This window comes from Eubalaena glacialis, chromosome 19 (assembly GCF_028564815.1).
Source record: "Eubalaena glacialis isolate mEubGla1 chromosome 19, mEubGla1.1.hap2.+ XY, whole genome shotgun sequence".
NCBI classification, from domain to species: domain Eukaryota; kingdom Metazoa; phylum Chordata; class Mammalia; order Artiodactyla; family Balaenidae; genus Eubalaena; species Eubalaena glacialis.
Window position 1 is genome coordinate 58,305,450 of NC_083734.1, and position 21,391 is coordinate 58,326,840.

A 21,391-nucleotide genomic window follows, 5' to 3' on the forward strand; every position below is an offset into this window, starting at 1 on the left:
TTCACCACGTTCTAAACGTCAACACCATAACTCCGTACTCTGTTCTTCCCTAGTGAGATGGTTCCCAGGCTGCTGGAAACTCGAGCGGAGACTCTTCCTGGGGAAAAAGCTTTCAGATCATTCTGGGTAGTTGAATCGTCTGCCGTTACTTTCTTTTTGTAAATTTTTATTGGAGCGTAGTTGCTTTACAACGATGTGTTCGTTTCTGCTGTGCAGCCTACTCGAGATCAGATAGGGTGAGCTCGGTGGCCCTGTGGGGCTGCGCTGGCTGGTTTCCTCCTCCAAACAGACGCGAAACCAGTCCTCGTTAGCAGGTTCTAACCGGGAACCTTCTCCTCCCGCTCAGCCACGTATTAAACTGCTTCTGTCTGAGGCCGCGCAGTGATGGAAAGGATGGAGAGACGGGGAAGAAGAATGAACGAGGCCTGGCTCTGGACCATCCACCCACAGGAGTACATGCCTCTCTGCTGTTTCCTTCAAAATCCGTTCCCAGCCTCATTTAAAAAAAAAAAATTTATTTAGGGCTTCCCTGGTGGCGCAGTGGTTAAGAATCCGCCTGCCAATGCAGGGGACACGGGTTCAGGCCCTGGTCCAGGAAGATCCCACACGCCGCGGAGCAGCTAAGCCCGCGAGCCACAACTACTGAGCCCGCGAGCCACAACTACTGAAGCCCGCGCGCCTAGAGCACGTGCTCCACAACAAGAGAAGCCACCGCAATGAGAAGCCCGTGCACAGCAACGAAGAGTAGCCCCCGCTCGCCGCAACTAGAGAAAGCCCGCGCGCAGCAACGAAGACCCAACGCAGCCAAAAATAAATAAATTAATTAAATTAAATTAGATTTTAAAAATATTTATTTATTTATTTGGCTGCGCTGGGTGTTAGTTGCGGCATGTGGGATCTAGTTCCCTGACCAGGGATCGAACCCTGGCCCCATGCACTGGGAGCTCAGAGTCTCAACCACTGGACCACGAGGGAAGTCCCCCAGCCTCATTTTATGAAAATGAAGTGTCCCTCTCTATTTAAAGGTGGGCAGGTGGAATGCTCAAAAGGAGAAATCATTTCAAAAATTTCAAATTTTAAATGTAAATGTTAGAGAACACTATTTGGAAAGATGGACAGAGGAAATAAAGGAAACGAACTCTGTTAGGCTAAGTTTTAAGAAATGTGGGCTGCTCAAAGGCAGCCCGTCCCCTGTCTTGACTGGGCCTCTGGACCCTTACTGACCTTGACACCCTTTAAGAATGGAGCTGCCACTTCCGTGCCTTGCTTTGGTTCTTCTCTAGCAATTAGGATTTACTTTATCAGTCCCCAAGGCTGTAAGGAAGCCCTCGAGATCCCAAACCCTCTAAATACCCATCTCCATGTTGGCCCAACAGCCCAGAACCATGTTGCCGATGGCAAACCAGATTTTGGGTCTGCTCGGCTGTTCTAGAGCTGTTCTGTTCAAGATGGAGGAGGAATGGGTTTCCTTGGTTGCAGAGGTAGCCCCCAGCAACACGCCGTGTGGCTGAGGATGCGACGGGTGCCACCTTTCAGTCCTCAAGCCCTTGGAGCTGGGAGCAAGCAGAGGGGGTCGCGTGAAGGTGCAGGAGAGAAGGACAGTGAAACAGCTGTGGTCTGTCGCTTCCCGGAACGAGCCTGCGATAAACAGTACAGGGCCCATCCCCCTGGGAGAGCTGTTTAGGGGACTATTTTATTTTATTTTGTTTACTGATGAATCATTTATTCGAACAAGACAAAAACGTCTCCACATTGTTTCCTTTTATACGGAAAGTGGAACATTTCAAATATATTACTTTTTCTCTTTTCAACAGATCTTATATGAGTCTGGTCCCAGGAACTTCTTTTCATTCTAGGATTCACGTTTTAGTAACACACATGCACCCATTACAGCCAAAACAGCATACTGGAATTTCGGATAGTCATTCTTTATTATGGTGACAGTACCAACATATGGTAAAAGCCCTCTGGCTCTCCCCACCACGTCCTTCTTTTCGAGCCAGTTCTCGCCTTCTTTGTACGAACCTCTATCGTCAACTTTAATATTACCTCCTTTAGTCAGAAGTTTGATGGCTCCATTCTCTTTTTCATGAACTTTGATTACTCTGTGTACTATTGGAATGTAGGAAACTATTTTAATCTGCAAAAAAAGCGTTTAAGCGGAAGCCAAAGTGAGTCTTCATCCAGTCTGAGCCTTTGCTCCACGAGTGTCTAGACTCCCAAGTTGGCAGTGCAACTGGGACTAAGCTAACTTTAGATAATCTTGAGAATGAACCCTGGAGACTCCTGTTCATCGAAAAAGGCTGTAAGAAGACGTTCTTCCCCATCACATACTGGCTGGTACTTAAAATGCACGAGACGTGCTGATGTAGGCATCCCGAGCCATGGAAATGAACTGGGGTGGGGTCGGCGGATGAAGGGAGGACTTCTTTTATCTTGAAGACACTCTTTTGTGGAAGTGTGTTCACGGCTGAGAGGGAGAACTGTGATTCATTTTCTCGGTGGCCGAGCATCTCAGCTTCCCCCAAAATGTTCAACCTAAGATTTGCATTAGGAGGCGTGGCGGCAGGTGGGGAAGGCCTCTGGAAACACTGTCCTTGATGAGAATCAATTTAAAAATTATTTGGAGCGATTTTTCTGCAAAGAAGTTGTCTTGTTTTTCTTATACAAAATTATTGCTCTGAGCAGGACCTGCACTTTAGGTTGGTTGACTGGTGGGGATGCCAACCCTTTTGCCAACCCTATTTTTTTTTTTTTTTTTTTTTTAAATTTTGAGGTGTTATTGCAGGGACAGCTGGCTGGGGCTAGGTGTGCAGTGTGTGACCTGGCACGGAATCCTCCAGGTGAAAAATGACTGCAGGCACAATGTCCCTCTCCCCTACCAGAAAAAAATGACTCAGTATCCTTAGACTTCAAATGAGTTAGTCAGATTCTAGTTCTCTTCCTCAGCTGAAAGCCTTGGAGAATCTCTGCATTGGAGGTCTTGCCCAAAAGATACAGAAGGTGCGTTGTGTGTGCACGTGAGTGTGTGTTACACGTCCACCTCCTATGTGTGTGCATGCATGTCATGTGCACACGTGTGAACGTGTCCTTCACGTGTATGTGCATCACATGTGTGTGGATGCGCTCCGTTGCGTCACCTGCGTGTGTCTGAGCGCACCCAGTGCAGCGAAGGTACCAGTTGAGCTGCACTTGAGAGCCTTGGAAGACAGTCCATTTCTCCAGAGTAGTGGGAGTCTGGTTAATGTTAAGAAAACAGCTAAGCCTTCGTTTTGTTATTTGAGAACCATTTGGGGTTCTTGTTAAAAAACAATATCCCTTGGGCTTCCTTGGTGGCGCAGTGGTTGAGAATCTGCCTGCCAATGCAGGGGACACGGGTTCGAGCCCTGGTCTGGGAAGATCCCACATGCCGCGCAGCAGCTAGGCCCGTGAGCCACAACTACGGAGCCTGCGCGTCTGGAGCCCGTGCTCCGCAACAAGAGAGGCCGCGACAGTGAGAGGCCCGCGCACCGCGATGAAGAGTGGCCCCCGCTCGCCGCAACTAGAGAAAGCCCTCGCACAGAAACGAAGACCCAGCACAGCCAAAAATAAATAAATAAATAAATGTATAAAAACAAAAACAACAACAACAAAAAACAATATCCATGAGAAAAAATATCAGCTCTCTCAGGAATGACTATGTTCCCTGGCCTGGAGGATGAGGAGCCTCGAAGGAACTGATACCCAGCCATCGGCCAGGTTGGGGGTGCAGGACACACTGTCCAGGAGGGCATTGCTGCTCCTTTGTGGTATCTGGTGCCACTACAGGTAGTCCTGCTAATGGTGGCTCTTCTTCTTTTTTTTTTTTTTTTTTTTTTTTTTTTAATAAATTTATTTATTTATTTTATTATTTATTTTTGGCTACGTTGGGTCTTTGTTGCTGCGTGCCGCTTTCTCTAGTTGGTGGTGAGCGGGGGCTACTCTTCATTGCAGTGTGTGGGCTTCTCATTGCGGTGGCTTCTCTTGTTGCGGAGCACGGGCTCTAGGCATGTGGGCTTCAGTAGTTGTGGCTCGTGGGCTCTAGAGCACAGGCTCAGTAGTTGTGGCGCATGGGCTCTAGAGCGCAGGCTCAGTAGTTGTGGCTCGCGGGCTCTAGAGAGCAGGCTCAGTAGTTGTGGCTCGCGGGCTCTAGAGTGCAGGCTCAGTAGTTGTGGCGCACAGGCCCAGTTGCTCCGCGGCATGTGGGATCTTCCCGGACCAGGGCTCGAACCCGTGTCCCCTGCATCGGCAGGCAGACTCTCAACCACTGCGCCACCAGGGAAGCCCAGCTCTTCTTCTTTTGAGACTAGCAGTTTTCTCTCAGGGGCCCCGTACTGGCTACCTTGTAATCTATTCTTTGTAAGGACCTGGGACCACTGTGTCTTCTGTGTCCAGGCTACAATAGCCTTATTTGGTAGCTCACAGCACACCCCTCTTTCTCTCTTCGGTGACTGCCACTGCCAAGGGACCTTCTCTACTGCTTAAGGGATTGGAGGTCCCATCTCTGAATAACTGGAGTGGGTAAAGCCCTGGGAAGTCATTTCAGATTACTTTTTAAGTGGGCCTTGCATCCCATTCCTCTACAGGCTTTTCGAAAAGGATGGGGCGATTCTATCTCTAACCAGTACATTCGTTTTCTGCTTCCAGCCCTTGTGGGATCAGGGTCACAGATAAGCCCCCTCTCCGGACCAGACACATATCCTGGCAAAGAGGTCTTTTCCTCCCCCGAGTCTGGCCCTTCAGTGATGCCAGGAGAGGAGAGAGATGAAAAAAATAAAGCCTTTCCTTCTCCATGAAAACTCCCTCTCTGCCCACCTGAACTTGAGCCTCCGTGTCATCAGCTTTCTCATGCTGAACATCTTTGTCCTACGGGAGCAGACATTCATGGAGCCCAGTGATCAAGCTACAGCGTTTCCTTTAATGATATTACACTCACTTGCAGTCTTAGGAGAATTGATAATGTTTTCTATTCAAGTTGGTTAAGTCTTGGTTAATATTTACTCTGTTTTTAAGCCTAGTGCAGATACCTACAACCCGACACGTCTAAACGAGGAAACTGGGTGCCCAGCCTGTGTTCAGTCGCTGCCAAGTTAAAGGAAAGGGTGGGCAGTCAGTGCAATTGGCGGTGGGAGTGGCAGCTGTGAAAGCTTGGCCTTGAGCTGTTATTCTCAGCCCTGATGGTCTGCCGACTTGGGTAACTGCTACAAAAGCTTTTCAGCTGTAAGCAGAATACAGTCCCTGGTGCCTACTTTGTAGATGAGCTGCTAGGGAAAAAAAAAAAAAAAAAAAATTAGAGGCTCTGCCTATAAGAATGTTCCCAGAAATTCACATATTAGAAGCAAAACAACTACTTAGGTGAAGGTTTGCTTTGCTAGAATGTTTGATAGGAAATTTGGTGTTTTTTGAATCTGGCAAAAAATATGGATTAGACAAGTGGCTGATTATAAGTTATTACTTATAAGCCCAAACGCTTGGTCCGCTAAATATTGTGATTTTTTTGTGGTGATGCATGTTTCAGAAAAACTCATCAGACCTTCTGCATCATGTAAGGAACCTTTTGAAGGTTCTCTCCCACCTTTCTTCAACAAGGCCAAAGTTCGTTTCTGTCTTTCATTGTAACTTGACGGTCTTGGTTGGACAGCCTCATCTGGGGCTGATTACAAACATCTATCTTGACAGCCACCTACTTGCTACCTTTGTCAATGACCAGGCTGTACGCTTTTCCAGCACGAGGCTCCTATTTAGGGCAGCTGGGGCCGAAAGCTTCAATACCTGTATTCTGTCTTGGAGGAGAGGATGAATCTGTGTAAGCAGACCCCAGCTCACTGCCAGCTCTGAAGTCCCAGCCACCAGCCTACATTTTCTTCTCTGCCTACCACTTATGAGAGATAAATAAGTTTATGCAAAAACAAAAAGAGATACAATTATAAGATGACACTGTAGGGAAAGTTGTTACACAAAAATGCATGCAATAAGCTATTATATATAGGATGGGTAAACAACAAGGTCCTACTGTATAGCATAGAGAACTTATTCAATATCCTATGATAAGCCATAATGGAAAAGAATATAAAAAATAATATATATAACTGAATCACTTTGCTGTATAGCAGAAATTAATATGACTTTGTAAATTAACTGTATTTTAATTAAAAAAATTTTTAAATGCATGCAGCAAAATCACACATCGTTACTCAAGATCAGCTACAAGTTCAACTCAGAACTGCCTAGCAGTCACAACTAATGGAGCGTGACTCCTCCTCCTTCTCTTTTCTTCTTCATAAAAACAAGCAAAAGAAAGAAATGCAGCGTCCTTCTATCCTCCAGTGTCCTTGTCCTCGTGTCCTCTTAGACTATCCCAAGCTATGGCATGAACCTCACCAAAGTTCCAGCCCCATGTCCAGTATTACTCAGCTCTCTGTGTTACTGAAACACAAGCTAACATCATTCCACACAGGCCCCAATGTCCTATCATCTCTCCTGATACCTTTCTCACTACATCCGCTTAGGTTTAACCAGCTCTTCACCACCCATGCGAATGGAAGGTAAGCAGTAGCTTGCATAACCCAAATGCTCATATATCCTAAAATCAATGGAGTACATCACTTTTTATTCTCTCCTGGCATCCAGCAGATCTGTCTTCATAATTACATGTTGAGTGGAGGCTAGGATTAAATTTTGGAACTAAAATGGTGTTAACATTTAAATGAAAATGTGTATCCCCTCTTTTGAAGAAAAGAAATCAACCGGAGAGCCAATCAATCATCCTAGAAAGAGATAGTTCACAAAGTGGAGAATACCTCCTCATACAGTAAAAACCTGACTTCTTATTTGGACAGAATGATAACATGAGGCCGAAAGGCCCCGTCGTACAGCCTTAGGATGATCATTCTGCTGCGGAATACCTGCCATCTACCTGGGTATGTGTTTTAAGACTTTAGATGGCTGCTTTGGACCCTGGCCTCCTTGCAGGCAGTTTCTCTGATTGCAGGGGCAGGAGTGCTATAGAATTAGTCTATCTGTCTTGAAATTATCTCTACAGATTCTTGGTCCCTTGGAATCACTTCTCTAAGTAAATGTCAGCGTTTATGCAAAGACCCAGGAACATCACGTATTACAATAATGGTAAAGTTGGGTTTAAAGCATTTCATTGCAAATCTTTGCTTGTTTTTATGAAAGAGGAGAAGGGAGGAGGAGGAGGGGGAGTCACTCTCCGTTAGTTGTGGCTGCTAAGAGGTCCTGAGCTGACCTTGCAGCTGACCTTTCCTTTGGTAACCTTGTGGGATTTTACTGAATGCATTTTTTTTGGCATGTGGCATCTTAGTTCCCCGACCAGGGATTGAACCTGCGCCGCCTGCAGTGGAAGCGTGGAGTCTTAACCACTGGACTGCCAGGGAAGTCCCTACGGCATGCGTTTTGTGTAACAACTTTCCAGATAGTCTCATCTTACAATTGTACCTCTTTTTATTTTTTTAGTTTTTTTTTGGGGGGGGGAATTTTTTTTCTTTATTCAAGCAGAAAGTCACAAAAATTATAATCATCCTCATCAGTTCACTCAGTCCCATGTAATTAATTTTTTTTTTCAATCTTGATCTTTTGTTAGCACTTTTATGAATTCATCAGTTTTCCACTAGAGCCTCTTTTTATTTTTGCATGGATTTATCTTTCATTATTTACTGAACATATTTTCTGGGCCACAGTGCTTTTGGGAATGAGGTGGCATGAATTACATAGGCAGATAGAAGAAAAGCAGCACCATAGCCACAGGTGGAGCTCTTAGTCTTTCTGTCAGGCAGCCCTTGCTTAGGGAGCCGGAAGAGGCAAGCTCACTCCTAAATATGGTATAATTGATACGTGAGACACTAAGAGTGAGGCTTTCATACAAACCTAGAGACGATGGCATCCTTGCAAACACCCGAGTGTGTATTTCTTTGTACTCTGGAAATTGTGATCAGCCAATGAAATGGGCATCATCTCTTTTCTTATTGCTTGTATACAAGCCCATCTACAATTTCAGGGACAGAAAAACGTCACTGACGGTGTGAAGTGCCCGTCTGTAACAGTGCTTGAGGAGTAGCTCAGGGAATCCGTGGATTAAAGGTCGATGTTTAGTGTGTCTGTTGTGGGTGAGCAAGGTGGCATGGCCACACCTGTGAGGGATGGGGCTCCCTCCAATGCTCACACCTACACATCCCTACATGCTGCGTATTTATTGGCTGTTGCGTACGGTGATGTTTTAGGAACAATGTCCTCGGGTCTTTCTCGTGCACTGTGATTTTCTTAGTGCCCAGCTTTGTATCCAGTTCTTAAAAAGCCGCTTTAAGGGGTTGTTGAATTACATTTCCATTTTCTTTCATTGGAAAGCCATGTCTGGCATTAAAAAAAAAAAAACTGTTTCATGGTTTCTCGTAAAGGTGTAATTTTGCTTCGTTCTTATTCATTTATTTTCACAGAGGGGAGAATAAAACTGTTTCCCTACAAGAATTATGGTCCATGTTTTGCCTTTCATGTTAGTGATTTCCACCCAACCCCACTCCCCTCCACGGCTCCCTAAGAAAAATTAAAGCAATTTGAGAAGAAAAAAAATGCAATCTTATAACAAAGCAGGCCTTGTCTTGATAAATAGGTGATCGATGACCACAACCATTTTAAGTCCTTTTGGAGAGATGAATAATTCTTTGATTATATCTAAGAAGAGAGAACACATGAATTTATGTTCTGGGTCCTCAAATACCTTCTCCCTCTCCCTTTTTACTTTGATCTAACTTGCCTGAAGTTAATGAAGCAAATACCCAGGGGCAGAGGCAGGTTTTGTGAGGCTGGAAGCTTATACAATTTAAGACCTTTTTAAGGAAAAGAATCCAAAGCTATCTTACTTTTACTTTTTTTTTTTTTACAAAAACATATGGCCATGTGAACATATTGCCAAAGCAAGAGAGATCCCTGAAGCTTAAACTTTATTGGCTTCATGGTAAGTCCATTCCTGCGGGTACCATACTGAAATAAACGTCCACCTATACTATGCACGTTTGAACTTGCTACTTGTGTACATGAACTCAGGAAACGTAGGTCATGACTATACAGGGACTAGATAGGAACAGGCAAGTGTAAATATAAGACCACAAGATTACATATTGGGTTTTAAACACACAAACACACAGATAGGATTTTCTCTTTTTGTTGAACTTCAGCGTCTCCAAAGATCACCTCTCCAGACTCTGAATTGTCTGCCTGCATTTAAATGTTCACTTTAAGGGGGAGGTAATCAATTTAATACATTATCATTCACTCAGACAAGCCGACTCAAACGCCATTCTCTGTATGGACTCGTGCTGAGCAGTTCCGTATTCTAGAAGCCAGCTGATGGGTGAGGGAGGGAAAGGGGGTGGGGTGGGGAGCACACGGCCGGTTGGCAGAGCTTGGCGTTTGATTGATTGATTTTTCAGGCAGTTCAGATACTGGTCTGGAGGTCTCCATTGAGGAGGGTCCTCTGGGTCTCCGTGGTCTCATTCAGCCGGGATTTGTCCTGCTTACTGTCACTTCGTTCCCCGTCGTCTGTGCCGCTCACCTTGACCAGGCAGAGGACATTCTGGAAGCTCTTCTTGAAGTTGTCAGACAAGAAGGCATACAGGATAGGGTTGGCACAGCTGTTAGCATAGGTGAGGACCACCACAAAGTCAAACATGCCCTTAAGGGCTGGGGTGGGACTGATGACCACAGACACTGAAGAGACATTGAAGATGTAGAAGGGGAGCCAGCAGAAAATGAAGACAGCCACCACAATGGACACCATCCGGGTGACCTTCTTCTCAGACTTTTTCCTCTTGGAGGAACCCACTCGGATTCCAGAGGACTTCACCTTGATGATAATGAACAGGTAGCAAAGACAGATGATGGTGAGGGGCACCAGGAACCCCAAGATGAAGGCGTAGATGATGAAGCCTGTGTACCATGCCCCAGATTCGCCTGGCCAGTTGATGGTGCAGCTGCTTCTCCCCCATTGGTTGCTCCGAAGACCAGCATATATCATGATAGGCAAGATGACCAGCAGAGAGACCCCCCACACAGCCACGTTGATCATCTTGGCTGTCCGGGGTCTCCTCCACTTGGCCGACTTGATGGGGTGGACCACAGCCAGGTATCGGTCAATGCTCATGACTGTCAAGCAGAAGATGCTGGTGAACTGATTGATACCATCCACAGTCATGACCACCCGGCAGATGGCCTTGCCAAAGGGCCAGTGGACCAGAGCCACCTGCATGGCCAGGAAGGGCAGACCCAGCATGAAGAGTTCATCTGCGATGGCCAGGTTGAGGATGTAAATGTTGGTGATGGTCTTCATCTTGGCATAGCGGAGGATGACATAAATGACAAGTGTGTTGCCACACAACCCAACGATGCAGACCACAAAATATATGAAGGTGAGGACTGCATTGCTGGTCAGGTCATAGTATGGCTCTGTTTGGTTTGAAATGTTGGCTGTAGCCACGGAGCCATTGAGGTCGAATGGAGAGGAAAGCCAAGGTTGGGTCCCATTGAGTAGTTCATATGCCAGATCCATGGCTGCCTGACAGTCTTAGGCTAGTTCCAACCAGCCAAAGATCTTATTCTCACCTTCATGGGTCCTGGAGGCAAAGGATCCACTGTGACATCTGCAAGGAAAAAATGAAAATTGATTCATCAATCAGAGGCTACTTAAGTTCTCACCAGCTTTCCGTGTTTCTGGTTTGCCCTCTCAGATGCTCTTCAATTGGAAAGTGTGTTATCTTTCACATCAATGTGAGCCTACCAGCCCATTCCCATCAGCGTGCAGGCTTTTTGAGTTGTTTTTCCACTGGTGGGGGAAAGGGTTTGAGTTAAGTCATCAGAGTTTATCTTGTCACCTTTGGTGATGCACACATGGGAGTTGGCAGTGGCTGCAACACAGCGATTCCTAAGAAGCTAACTGGTCTGAACTGTAAAAAGGCAGAGCTTGGAGAGGTCTGACCTCAGAGGAGTCTGACGCCGGCATTCCTGGCCTTTTCCCCTTGAGGAAATCTACGTTGGCTTGTCGACTGCTTTGGAGTCTTTCCATTGTGAAAATCCCATCGTGGAAAAATCCCAGACTTTAGAGGTGAAAAAAACCTAGGGTTCACCCATGGAGCCCACGTGACCCCGTGCCCGGCACTTAACCGCCCTGACTCTCATTTGTTACAGTGGAGGTGTCATGAAGGCGAAGTGATGCAGTGGAGGTGAAAATGCCCAGCACTGTGCTGGCTTCATCATCAGAACTCTAAAAAATTTTATCTTTTCTCCCTTTTTCATCTACCATTTTACTTATTTCTAATTTATTGAAAGCTGCCTACACGATGAACCAATGTATAGTCTTAAATATTAAAAATAAAGATCTGGCTTGCTTTTATTTTTCAAATGTATGCTGTAGTTGATTTTTGTTTCTTCCATTTTTGTTTTTCGTTACTCCGTGCTTGACCTCCTCATGCCTCGGAGAGCCCTTTCCCAAGTCCCTCGGCAGGATGCTTATCTTTTCACACCCCAGAGAATTTGCCTGTGATCCCCTGATTAAGCATGAAAACAGGAGCCGGTGTGAGGGAGGAAGGCTCATTCACAGAAGTGAATTCCAAGCACGGATGTCGCTCGTTCACATCCGCTGTCCCCTTGACCTTCCCAACCATCCTGTGAGGTGGGGATAATTATCCCCATTTTACAGATGAGGAAACTGAGGCTTAGAGAGTTTAAGGAACTTGTTCCCATTCCCTTGTACCTCATTGGTGGAGCTGGGATTTGAACACAGGACACCCAAGTCTTCTGCACTTTTCACAGCATCACAGCTGCTGCTCAGTGGATTGGAAAACTAGTGGCTGATAACTGGGCTTTGGTTTGAAGCAGCTGACTCCTGTTTTACCTCCATGCTGAGAAAATAATTGTAACACTATTGGCTTGGCCTAAGATATAGAACAATAGCTCATCACATAATTAAATGATTTATCTACGGTCATTCAGAAAACATCACTGGGGTGCTTCTTTGTTCTGGATACCAGGGATACAGGAGTGAACAAGATATGGGGGTGACAACTTAGGAGGGGAGACAGGAAGGATGCCAGCTCTTACAGGGTGTGAATTGCATGGAGATATGAACAAAGGATTTAAGAATGCATTTCTCTGCTGGGGGATTCAGAGGAGGCTTCACATGAGGAATGTTTGAGCTGGGTCTTGAATACATGAAGCACGAAGCCAGCAGGGCAGGTAAGAGGTCATTCTGGGAAGAGGGAGGCTGGAAAAGGGGTGATGTGCTGAGCTCATCGCGGGAATAGTTCACTTGGCGGACACATTTCCTCTGAGCAGGGCGCTTTTCCTGCTGCCTGAGTGAAGACTGGAGATAGCTCCTTTCTCCTTGGAGAGACTGCTGATGCGTTATAGGGGACTTAGCCAGCAACAAATGCCTCAGGATGCTTGCCCACCTTTGCCTCTGGTTCATTCTGCACTGCCAGGCGCATTGCTTATCCTTTCTGTGCTCATTTCCCCACTACACAACTGCCTGTAAAGTGGGGTCTGGGCTTTGTGGCTGATCTTTCTGCAGAGTGCTTTGGGGACCCAGGATTCAACGTCTGCACTGGGTAAAAAGCATAAACTGGCAGCTGTTAAAAACAGAAGCTGTGAAGAAACCATCTTTGGCATACCTGGGTTAACATAGGTTGTTTCCAATATCATTTCTATCTGTTTCGTTAGTTACTTTAATTCTTCTGACCCAGAATCTTATTTAAGGCGCCTGTATTGGAGTATACATTAATCACTAGCATTTCCAGGGTCCCATCTATGTGATGTGCAAGGTCACACTCCTATGTCTGGGTAAAACTGAAGACCTCTGGGCCGCAGAAGCCCTGTGTAGAGCTTTGGGGGTAGGGGTGATGATGCAGGCAGGTGAGGGTGGGTTGGTTGAATGCTGACCTCCAGCCCTGACTCTGCCTTTTCGGCTAGAGTCTCACACAATGGGATGGAATTGCATAGGGTCATTTTTTTTTTCTCTTTGAAATTAGGCTGAGAAGCAGCATTCTCCACTTTTGAGAGAGGCAGCAACAGACAGAGTTCAGAGCTTGGTGAAGGTGGCATAGATGGTAAGCTGGGGAACCAGTCTGGAGTGAGAAGCCTCCTCCAAAGAAGAAATGAGTTTGAATCACAGTGAATCTTATTGCATCAACAACGAAGTCAGCTGCCTAAGGTCTCTGAGCGACTTTGCTTCATTTGTGTCTCAGTGAAAGTGGAGTCCAATGCCAGGCATCATTAGTTGCTGGATTGTGGTTAAATGCACCAGGAAGTTTGGTTTTTCTGCTTTATTTTTTCCAGCCTAAGAATTGTTAGATACTGGAAATGCCTGGTTGTTGGTTTCCTCTGAGACTGACTCCAGCTCTGTTGGAGAGGAGGGTGAGAATGGGCTAGAGCATCCCCTTCCCTCCCAGAGGGGCTGTGGTTCCCAGCCTAAGAATGTTGGGATGGGGACCACGCATCCGGGGTGGTCCTAAATCCTGCTCAGCTTCAGTTTTCCCTTCTCCCCAGCATCCTTCCCTCCATTCAGGCCCCACCCCACTTCCCTCGGGCCTCCTAAACCCCAGTGGGTCTCCGGGCGGCTGGAGCGTGAGCCCCACAGGTGGGGGGAGACTCAATAGCCAGGTGCGGGCCACCGAGGTGCTGGTGCGCCTAGGAGAAGCCGAGGCAGCGCTGGCCGAAAGGCAGTGGGGAGAGGTGAGACTCCGGACCGCCCAGCTGGCTCTCCAAGCGGGCACAGAAAATCCTCCTCTGCGCCATCCACCTCGCTGGCCGTCAGACCCAAGGGTTTCCTGAAGGATTCCCTGCTATTTCCAGGAGGAGGAGATTAAAAATTGTCCTGCCAGCACCCTCGTCTCTGAAGGCAGAGAGGGGCTGGAGCATCAGGGACAGCTGGGAGCGGGCGACAGCCGCTTGGGGATTTGGCCGGCGGCTCGCGGGCGCAGGCCACTCAGAGATTCGGTCTCTCCAAACCTAGGCATCCTGTTCTCTCTGCCAGGGCGCTGGGGAGCAGACCCTACACCGCTAGGGATCCGTGTCCCAGGCCCGGCGAGAAAGAACAAGGAAGAAACCCCTTTTTTCTTCTGCTCCGCCGCCTCCCACTCACAGGCTCGGATCCCGGGTGCGCGCCCGCAGGAGCCCCGCCGGTGTCCCCCACCGGCCTCGCTCTCCTCGCGTCCGGGCTCTTTTGCGGGCGGATGAGAGAGAAACTGTCGCCGTCGAAGCTGCCACCTGGACACTCGGCTGGGGGACCAGGACTGCACAAGGGCGCACGCCACGCACACCAGCATGCAGCTGTGCGGACACGTCCGTTCCAGCACACACGACCCACGGCGCCCCACTCACGCCGGGACACCCGCTGTCGTTCCTTCCCACCAAAATCACCCCCGAAGACACGAGGGTGGAGAACCACGCACCGGGACCTACACTCGGGCACACCGACGCGCGCACCCCCCATGCAGCGCAGATGCACCCAGGTGCCCAAGTGCTTGTCTCTCTCTCTCTCTCATACACATACACACGCACACACACACGCACTCCCACACAGCTCACCTTTGCTTTTCCGCTGCAATCCGCCAGGTCGGCTCGCCGGCACCCAGCGGCCGTCCCCAACCGAGCCGGACGCGCAGCCGCTTGGCCGGCGCTCGGCGTCCAGAGCTGCCCGCTCCGCTCGCGCGTCGCACCGCCGAGAGCCCGCTGGGCCCGCAGATCCCGGGCGCCGAGCCGCGGACTGAGGCTCCGGGCGCCGGTGACGGAGCGCGCGCGCGGGTGGCTGCGCCGCCTGGACTGGCCGTGCCGAGCGCGGGCCCCTCGGCTCATTTCCCCACGCCCCCCATTACGTCACGGCAGCTCGCTCCGCCCTCCCGGTCCTGTGGGCGGACAGGGGTGAGCCGCGCGGAGAATCCTGCGGGGGGGCTCCGGGCGGAGGTCGCGGGCGCCGGGGGTAGAGGAGGACGCGCGTGCGGGGCGCGAAGGGTCGAGCGATTTCGGCCTCCCCAAGACCCGTGGCAGGGACACGCGCTGTCTTCCGTCCGCTTTCACAGTCTGTTCTGTTTCACCCAGCCTATTCCAGGCAGTTGGAGTGGCGCCCGGCGACCCACACTCGCTCCGCGACCTCTGCCATCTCTGCATTCGGACAAGTTTGCAAAGCAGTGGGTCATCCCCGGGCGCAGGGCCAGGGGAAGGAGCGGGAGAAAACGGGTCCGGGGAAGGCCCTTCTCCATGCAGTGACCAACGCCCCTCCGCACAGGGTGTGAGCCCGCTCTCGGGTTCCAAAATTCAGGTGCGGGAGCAGTCAGAGGCCCAGCAAGGGAGCGTCTCATCCCAGCTCTCCCAGCTTTCCACAGCTTGGAGACGCAGTGGCCGTGCAGCCAGTCCCCTACCATAACCTTGACCGTGGGCACCTGCTGGTCTGACTCGGCACAGCCCCTCCTCTTCCCTGCTGTGAGGGAGCAAATGCATACAAACGTGCATGAAGTAGGTGTTGTGTCGCGTACAGGTAGAGCTGTTTATTTTTTGACTGTGATGATTCAGCTTCTGTTCCAAGTTTAATGTCATAATTGGTCCTGCAGCCTCTCCTTCCTCACCCTCCTCCAAGTACACACACACACACACACACACACACACACACACACACACACACACTCACCATCCTTATTAGAAGATGGGAAAACAGAAAGCAAACGCCAGCTACAGTTTTCCTCTGTGGACTGAGCTGGCTCTGACTGTGCTGTTATCTGATTTGCAATCCACCAGTGAAAGTTACAGGAGGCTGGTTAGCAGGTGCGGTGAGCCCTAGAGGTGGGTGAGTGACCTGGGAAGTTGGAACCACCAGGTAAGGTAGCAATCAACTGCTAGTTTCTATCTGGGCCAGGCTGTGTCTTGGGGTATCCACCGCGAGGGTGGAAATCAAGGGTTATCATTGGAATGTGTCTCTTTCTGAGATGTCAGTCCTAATGGGGCTTGAATCGTTATCCGGGTAGCTCGACAGAATAGGGGTGCCCCTGCTCACCACCAGCTGGAAGAGGGAGGGGTGGTCATAGTACCAGGAGACAGAGTGGAATTGAGCTCAAGAGAACCCTGCATGCTCGGGGGGCGGGTCGGGGGGGCAGAGCTGCTGCAATAGCACCTGTTGCAACTTCTAGTTTAAAACCAATGATCCAGGGCTTCCCTGGTGGCGCAGTGGTTAAGAATCCGCCTGCCAATGCAGGGGACACGGGTTCGAGCCCTAGTCCAGGAAGATCCCACATGCTGCGGAGCAACTAAGCCCGTGCGCCACAACTGCTGAGCCTGCGCTCTAGAGCCTGTGAGCCACAACTACTGAGCCCACGTGCCACAACTACTGAGCCTGTGCGCCACAACTACTGAAGCCTGCGGGCCTAGAACCTGTGCTCCGCAACAAGAGAAGCCACCACAATGAGAAGCCCGCGCACCACAACGAAGAGTAGCCCCCGCTTGCCGCAACTAGAGAAAGCCCACGCGCAGCAACGAAGACCCAACGCAGCCAAAAATAAACAAAAAATAAATACATTTTTAAAAAAATTTAAAAAAAAAACCCAACAAAAACCAATGACCCAACTGGTTTCCAGGAAAAGGGGAAGAAAAGGAAGATCCAGGAAATGCCTATTCCAGTCTCAAATCCCTTTCCCGGGAACCATGTTATGTTTTCAAAGGTCTTGAGCTGTTGGTGCCAAACTCCTGTGTCATTTTTTTGAAAAAGAATCGGTTTTCTAACCTATGCAAGAAATGAACCAGTGGCTCTCAATGTCCCCCTTCCCGTCCCCTCCCAACCCTCAGGGTAAGCCTGATGGAACAGTGCTTTTTTTTTAGTTTTATGTAAGTACTACCAGCAAACACAGACTGCCCCGATGGACCAGCTGAATAACCATCTCCCTTCAAGGCAGCTAGCTGGGGCCATTAGTAGGCTTCTTGGTTGCAACCTCAGGGGTTTCCCAGGTGAAATTCAAAACTGCCTCCCCTGGACACGGAGGGCAAGAGGAGACGGAAGAAAGGCAGCCACTGAAGATTGGTGGGTGGCAGTTTTAAGAAGCAGGAAAGTCACACGTGAGGCTTATCTTGGGTGCTGCAAAATGCATAGATCTCTGCGCCCGCCCTCCAGAATCTTAGACGTTTATATAGAGGCCTTAAGGGGGTTCAGTCATGTATTCAGTCCGGATGGTCTCGACAACACATTGCTTTGAAGGCTTTGAGATGGTTCCTAGCGAGGAAATGTGCATTCCAAGGGCAGGGGAGGGGGCACCAAGCCTCAGATTGTCCTGGTCCGGCTCTCAGGTCAACCGGCTGTCATGTCTTCTCCATGACCTCCTCCAACAACGCTCTTTATCTCGGATGATCTGATCCAGTGAAATCCCCCTTCGCTGTCCTTTCCTTGTGAAGCCTCCTCTTCCCCCGCCTCCCCATAAGGCAGCTGGGGTGAGTCCAGCCTAGAAGAAGTACTGGCCCGATCCATCCAGCTCAGGCACGCCTGTCTCCACTGCAGGGCTCGGTGAGTGGGGTCTGAACAACCTTGACCTTGACAGCAGGAACTGTGTAATCTAGAACAATTGTTGATTTTGTCCGGATAAGGGAGGCTTCCCTCTCCCGGCTTTGAATGCCTTGAGAGGGCTGTTTGATTTTGCTGCCACCTGCACTTGGCGGCTACCCTCAGGTTCGGGTCCCTCTTTGAGTCCTGATGGCTATTCTTTCGACTTCTCCTCCATCTGCCGAATGAAGTCTGCACTGTCACCGTTGGGGCTGCCTCCCCTTCCTCTGCAGTTTGCTGAGTAACTAAGTAACCCAACCTTGAGCCAGGAAAATAGAAGGGTTGGAGAGGAGATAACCTCCACCCTGGCTGGTCTGATACCTTTAAAGCAATTAAATAATACCTTTCCCTCATTCAGCACTTATCAGAGAGACAATAGACAGCAGGAAATTAAGAACAGGAGCAGGACCAGGGACCGGGCCAGTGCTCTGCCTGTAACATGGGGAGGTGCTGCTGAGTTCAACCTTTTGGTGAGAAGTTCACAGCCCAGGGGCTCTGATGTGAATACAGAAGTCCCACGTAGGTCATTGTGTCTCTTAGCGGTGTAATAAATTAAATGGGGGAGGAATCGTGACCCTGCAATCAGTTTAGTGGAAGTAAGTCTTGCAGTTAAGCCTAGAGGAAAGCAGGAGAGTCCTGGGAGGAGGCTTGGACCCGGTTGGGAGAGGTGGGTGCCCATCCACACGTCCAGGGTGGTTTTTACTGTCTCCATGGGAATGCCAAGGAGGAGGCTCGTCACGTCTATAGAGGTGGGGAGGGCAGCGCTCCTGTTGTGGAGAACGTACAGATGTACAGAGGAAGGGACGGTCCCCTGCGTGTTGCTCATGTTACCTGGACTTCCTGGGATACTCCTGTTTTCAGCTGTTCTGTCTCTTGTCACCCACAAACCACATGCCTTTTACCAAAACTGAGATGTCAGCTTCCACATCCCGTCTCCGAGGCTGCATCTGGTACCCAGTGGCACGAAAAACCCTTTCTGACATCATGGGTCCTGATGGTTAGTTTGGAAAATATGACATATGGTCACCAGAACTCTTTTAAAACTCTGACCTTTTGGCATGGTGGGTTGAACAGTCTCTTTAGATACCGAAGGGGTTAACGTGGGCCCTTTCATCCCGTCTCTCTTCCCCACCCCTTGGCAGGTAGGAGTTTGGCTGGACACTCACCATTTTTTTCTATGAGATTCCTCAATCCGTAGGGAATGCAATGGCTGAGTGAGTGAGCAGACGTCAGAACCTCTCTGAAAACCACCCCTAATAAGTCTAGAGTCAGGGATCATGGTTAGAAGACAGTATGGTTTAGATAGTGTTCCTTTTTCTCTGCCCTCCCCCACTGGGGCCGAACTGCGCATCAACATAGAATCCTGGATTGAGAAGGGACCTTAGAAATGCTCAAGTGTATAGCCCACGTTCCATCAGTATACAGGTAAATAGATACCAGGCTCAGAGAGACCTGGTGACTTGCCCAAGGTCACCCAGCTAGAGAGTGGCAAAGTCATGTCGAATCAGCTCTTCTGGATCCCAGGCACCTGCCCCTCCCATGGGGACACGACCCTGCACGATGAGTGTGGGAAAGCTGGAGGAGGGGGTTCCCAGCTCTCCCCACCCTCCGGCCCAGCACTTTCTTCCATCCATATCCTTTTCCTGGTAACCAAATCCCTGTAGCTCTCACCCTGGCCTAGATCCTTTTTTTCAGCCCCTTGGCGACATAGTTGGAAAACACGTGGCCATCCCCCTCTGGGGTTTTTCCCAGCACGTGCTGCCTATTGCACAGATTCTGCCAGATGCTCTGTAGGAAAAGAGCATGAGTCTGGGAAGCGCTGCATGTCCTCTCCTTCTCTTAAAGCTCCCCCCTCCCCGCCCCCGTGCTTGTTAATAACACTCACGGGTAATGTTTATTAAGGACCCATTATGTGCATGGTGGGGACTGAGCTTTCCGCACATCCATCATTTCATTTAATCTTCTCAACCTTTGAGGTCCATACCATTATTATTATTAATATTGTTATTTTGAGAAGTCTTTTCATGAAGAAACCTATTTATCTTCAGCCCAGTGTTTTCCCAATTTATTTCGCCATGGGGAATCTTCCCTGTGAGTAATTTTGAACACTTGTTGAGTGTTTACTGCGTGCCAGGCACTGTAGTGGACACTTTATGTTAACTCATGTAATCTTGCTGAAACCCTAGGAAGCCTGTCACCATTATGACTCTCCCCATTTGTGAATGAAGCAACCAAGGCACAGAGAGGTTAAGTACTTTGCTCAAGGCCACACAGCGACCAATGCCTGCAGCAGGATTATGCAGAGCAGCTTGGTGGAGAAGGGGGTCCTTCCTTCCTCCAGTCACCCCCGGAGGCTGATCGAGGTGGAGGAGGGACTATGCATACCTTAATTGTTTTAAACTCTTTTCCATTTATCCCCTAACCTCAGGGTGTTTGTTGATGAGTTCTGGATTGTTTCCAAGTTCTCCGAGGCCCAGACAACCATCTAGTCTTTTCTAGGACCCTTTTTCCTCCCCCTTCCAGGTCGAGCCAGGTAACATGTGTCTGGCGCTCTCCTGCTGTGTGACCTGTCCCCTCCCACCTCCATGCTGAATTGCCTAGTTAGCTTGCTCTCTGGGCAGGCCTTCTCCTGGGAAAGAAAGAGCTGCTTTTAGGGTCAGATTTATAGACTCAGGGAAGCCAGATGGCCCTCGGAGAGCAGCTAGAAGGGGTCAGGGCTTCATGACCAGGTGGCACAGCAGAATCACCTGGGGAGTTTTAAAAACTAAAGATGCCCTAGATCCATCCTTAGCGATTCTGATATAATGGACCTGGGACGGAGACCAGATCATTTGTTTTAAAGTTCCCCAGATGACTTTAATGTCAACTAGAGCAGAGAACCTCCGCTAGTTAAACCTTCTCACTTTAAACATTTTATTTTCTGTAAATTTATTTATTTTTGGCTGCGTTTGGTCTTCGTTGCTCCGCGCAGGCTTTCTCTAGTTGCGGCGAGGGGGGCTACCCTTCGTTGCGGTGCGCGGGCTTCTCATTGCAGTGGCTTCTCTTGTTGCGGAGCACGGGCTCTAGGCGCACAGGCTTCAGTAGTTGTGGCTCACGGGCTTAGTTGCTCCGCGGCATGTGGGATCTTCCCGGACCAGGGCTCGAACCCGTGTCCCCTGCATTAGCAGGCGGATTCTTAACCACTGCACCACTAGGGAAGTCCAGCCTTCTCATTTTAGAGGTGCAGGAACTTTGGATCAGGGAGGGGAAAAGTCTGTCCTGGGTCAGACAGCAAGCAGCTCACCTCTTTACCGGGGCCGCTGTGGACTCACAGTGCAGTCCACAATTCCAGGAATCCTGTGTCACTGGTAGAGGGGGCGCTGGGCAGGATTGGTGCAGGCATGGGGCCTGGGAGCATCTGCTTCACAGGCAGATGGAACCGGAGTTTTTCCCTCATAAGGAAAAGCGCCACTGAGTAACGAACACCCTCGTCTCGTCGAGGGGTACCCGGGTGACATGGGGGCAGCGCCTTGGTGCCCTTTGGCAGGTACTCATTACTGATGCTCTCTCTCTTGTAGGCATGGGTATTTCACAGCTTCTGAGAGGTGGGCCATGATCCCACAGATGGGCCAGAACCAGTAAATGGGTCTCAGTGGTTTTGTTTGTGTTTAGGTCAAGGAAGATCAGAGCCCGATTTCATCCTGGCCAAGTTGGAGAACCACTGAGCTGGGTCAGCCTCCTGTTTCTGGCATGTTCGCTCCTGGGGTCTGTGCTCCTCTGCGTCCCCAGCAGCCGGGGACCTGTGTGAGGAAT

General features: G+C 49.4%; 2 protein-coding genes across 10 annotated transcripts in view; one reads left to right on the forward strand and one right to left on the reverse strand.

Annotated features, from left to right (window-relative positions):
• SLC39A11 (solute carrier family 39 member 11) overlaps nucleotides 1-21,391 on the forward strand; it is a 424,690-nt gene that overhangs the window by 13,287 nt on the left and 390,012 nt on the right. The window lies entirely within an intron of this gene.
• SSTR2 (somatostatin receptor 2) lies at nucleotides 9,406-10,632 on the reverse strand. Its single transcript, XM_061176066.1, has one exon. It carries the CDS (start codon nucleotides 10,577-10,579, stop codon nucleotides 9,470-9,472), a length of 1,110 nt encoding a protein of 369 aa, XP_061032049.1. The 5' UTR covers nucleotides 10,580-10,632; the 3' UTR covers nucleotides 9,406-9,469.

Bases quoted from the DNA above. Each gene is read 5' to 3' on its own strand.
- SSTR2 (XM_061176066.1), bottom strand. From the start codon at position 10,579: ATGGATCTGGCATATGAACTACTCAATGGGACCCAACCTTGGCTTTCC.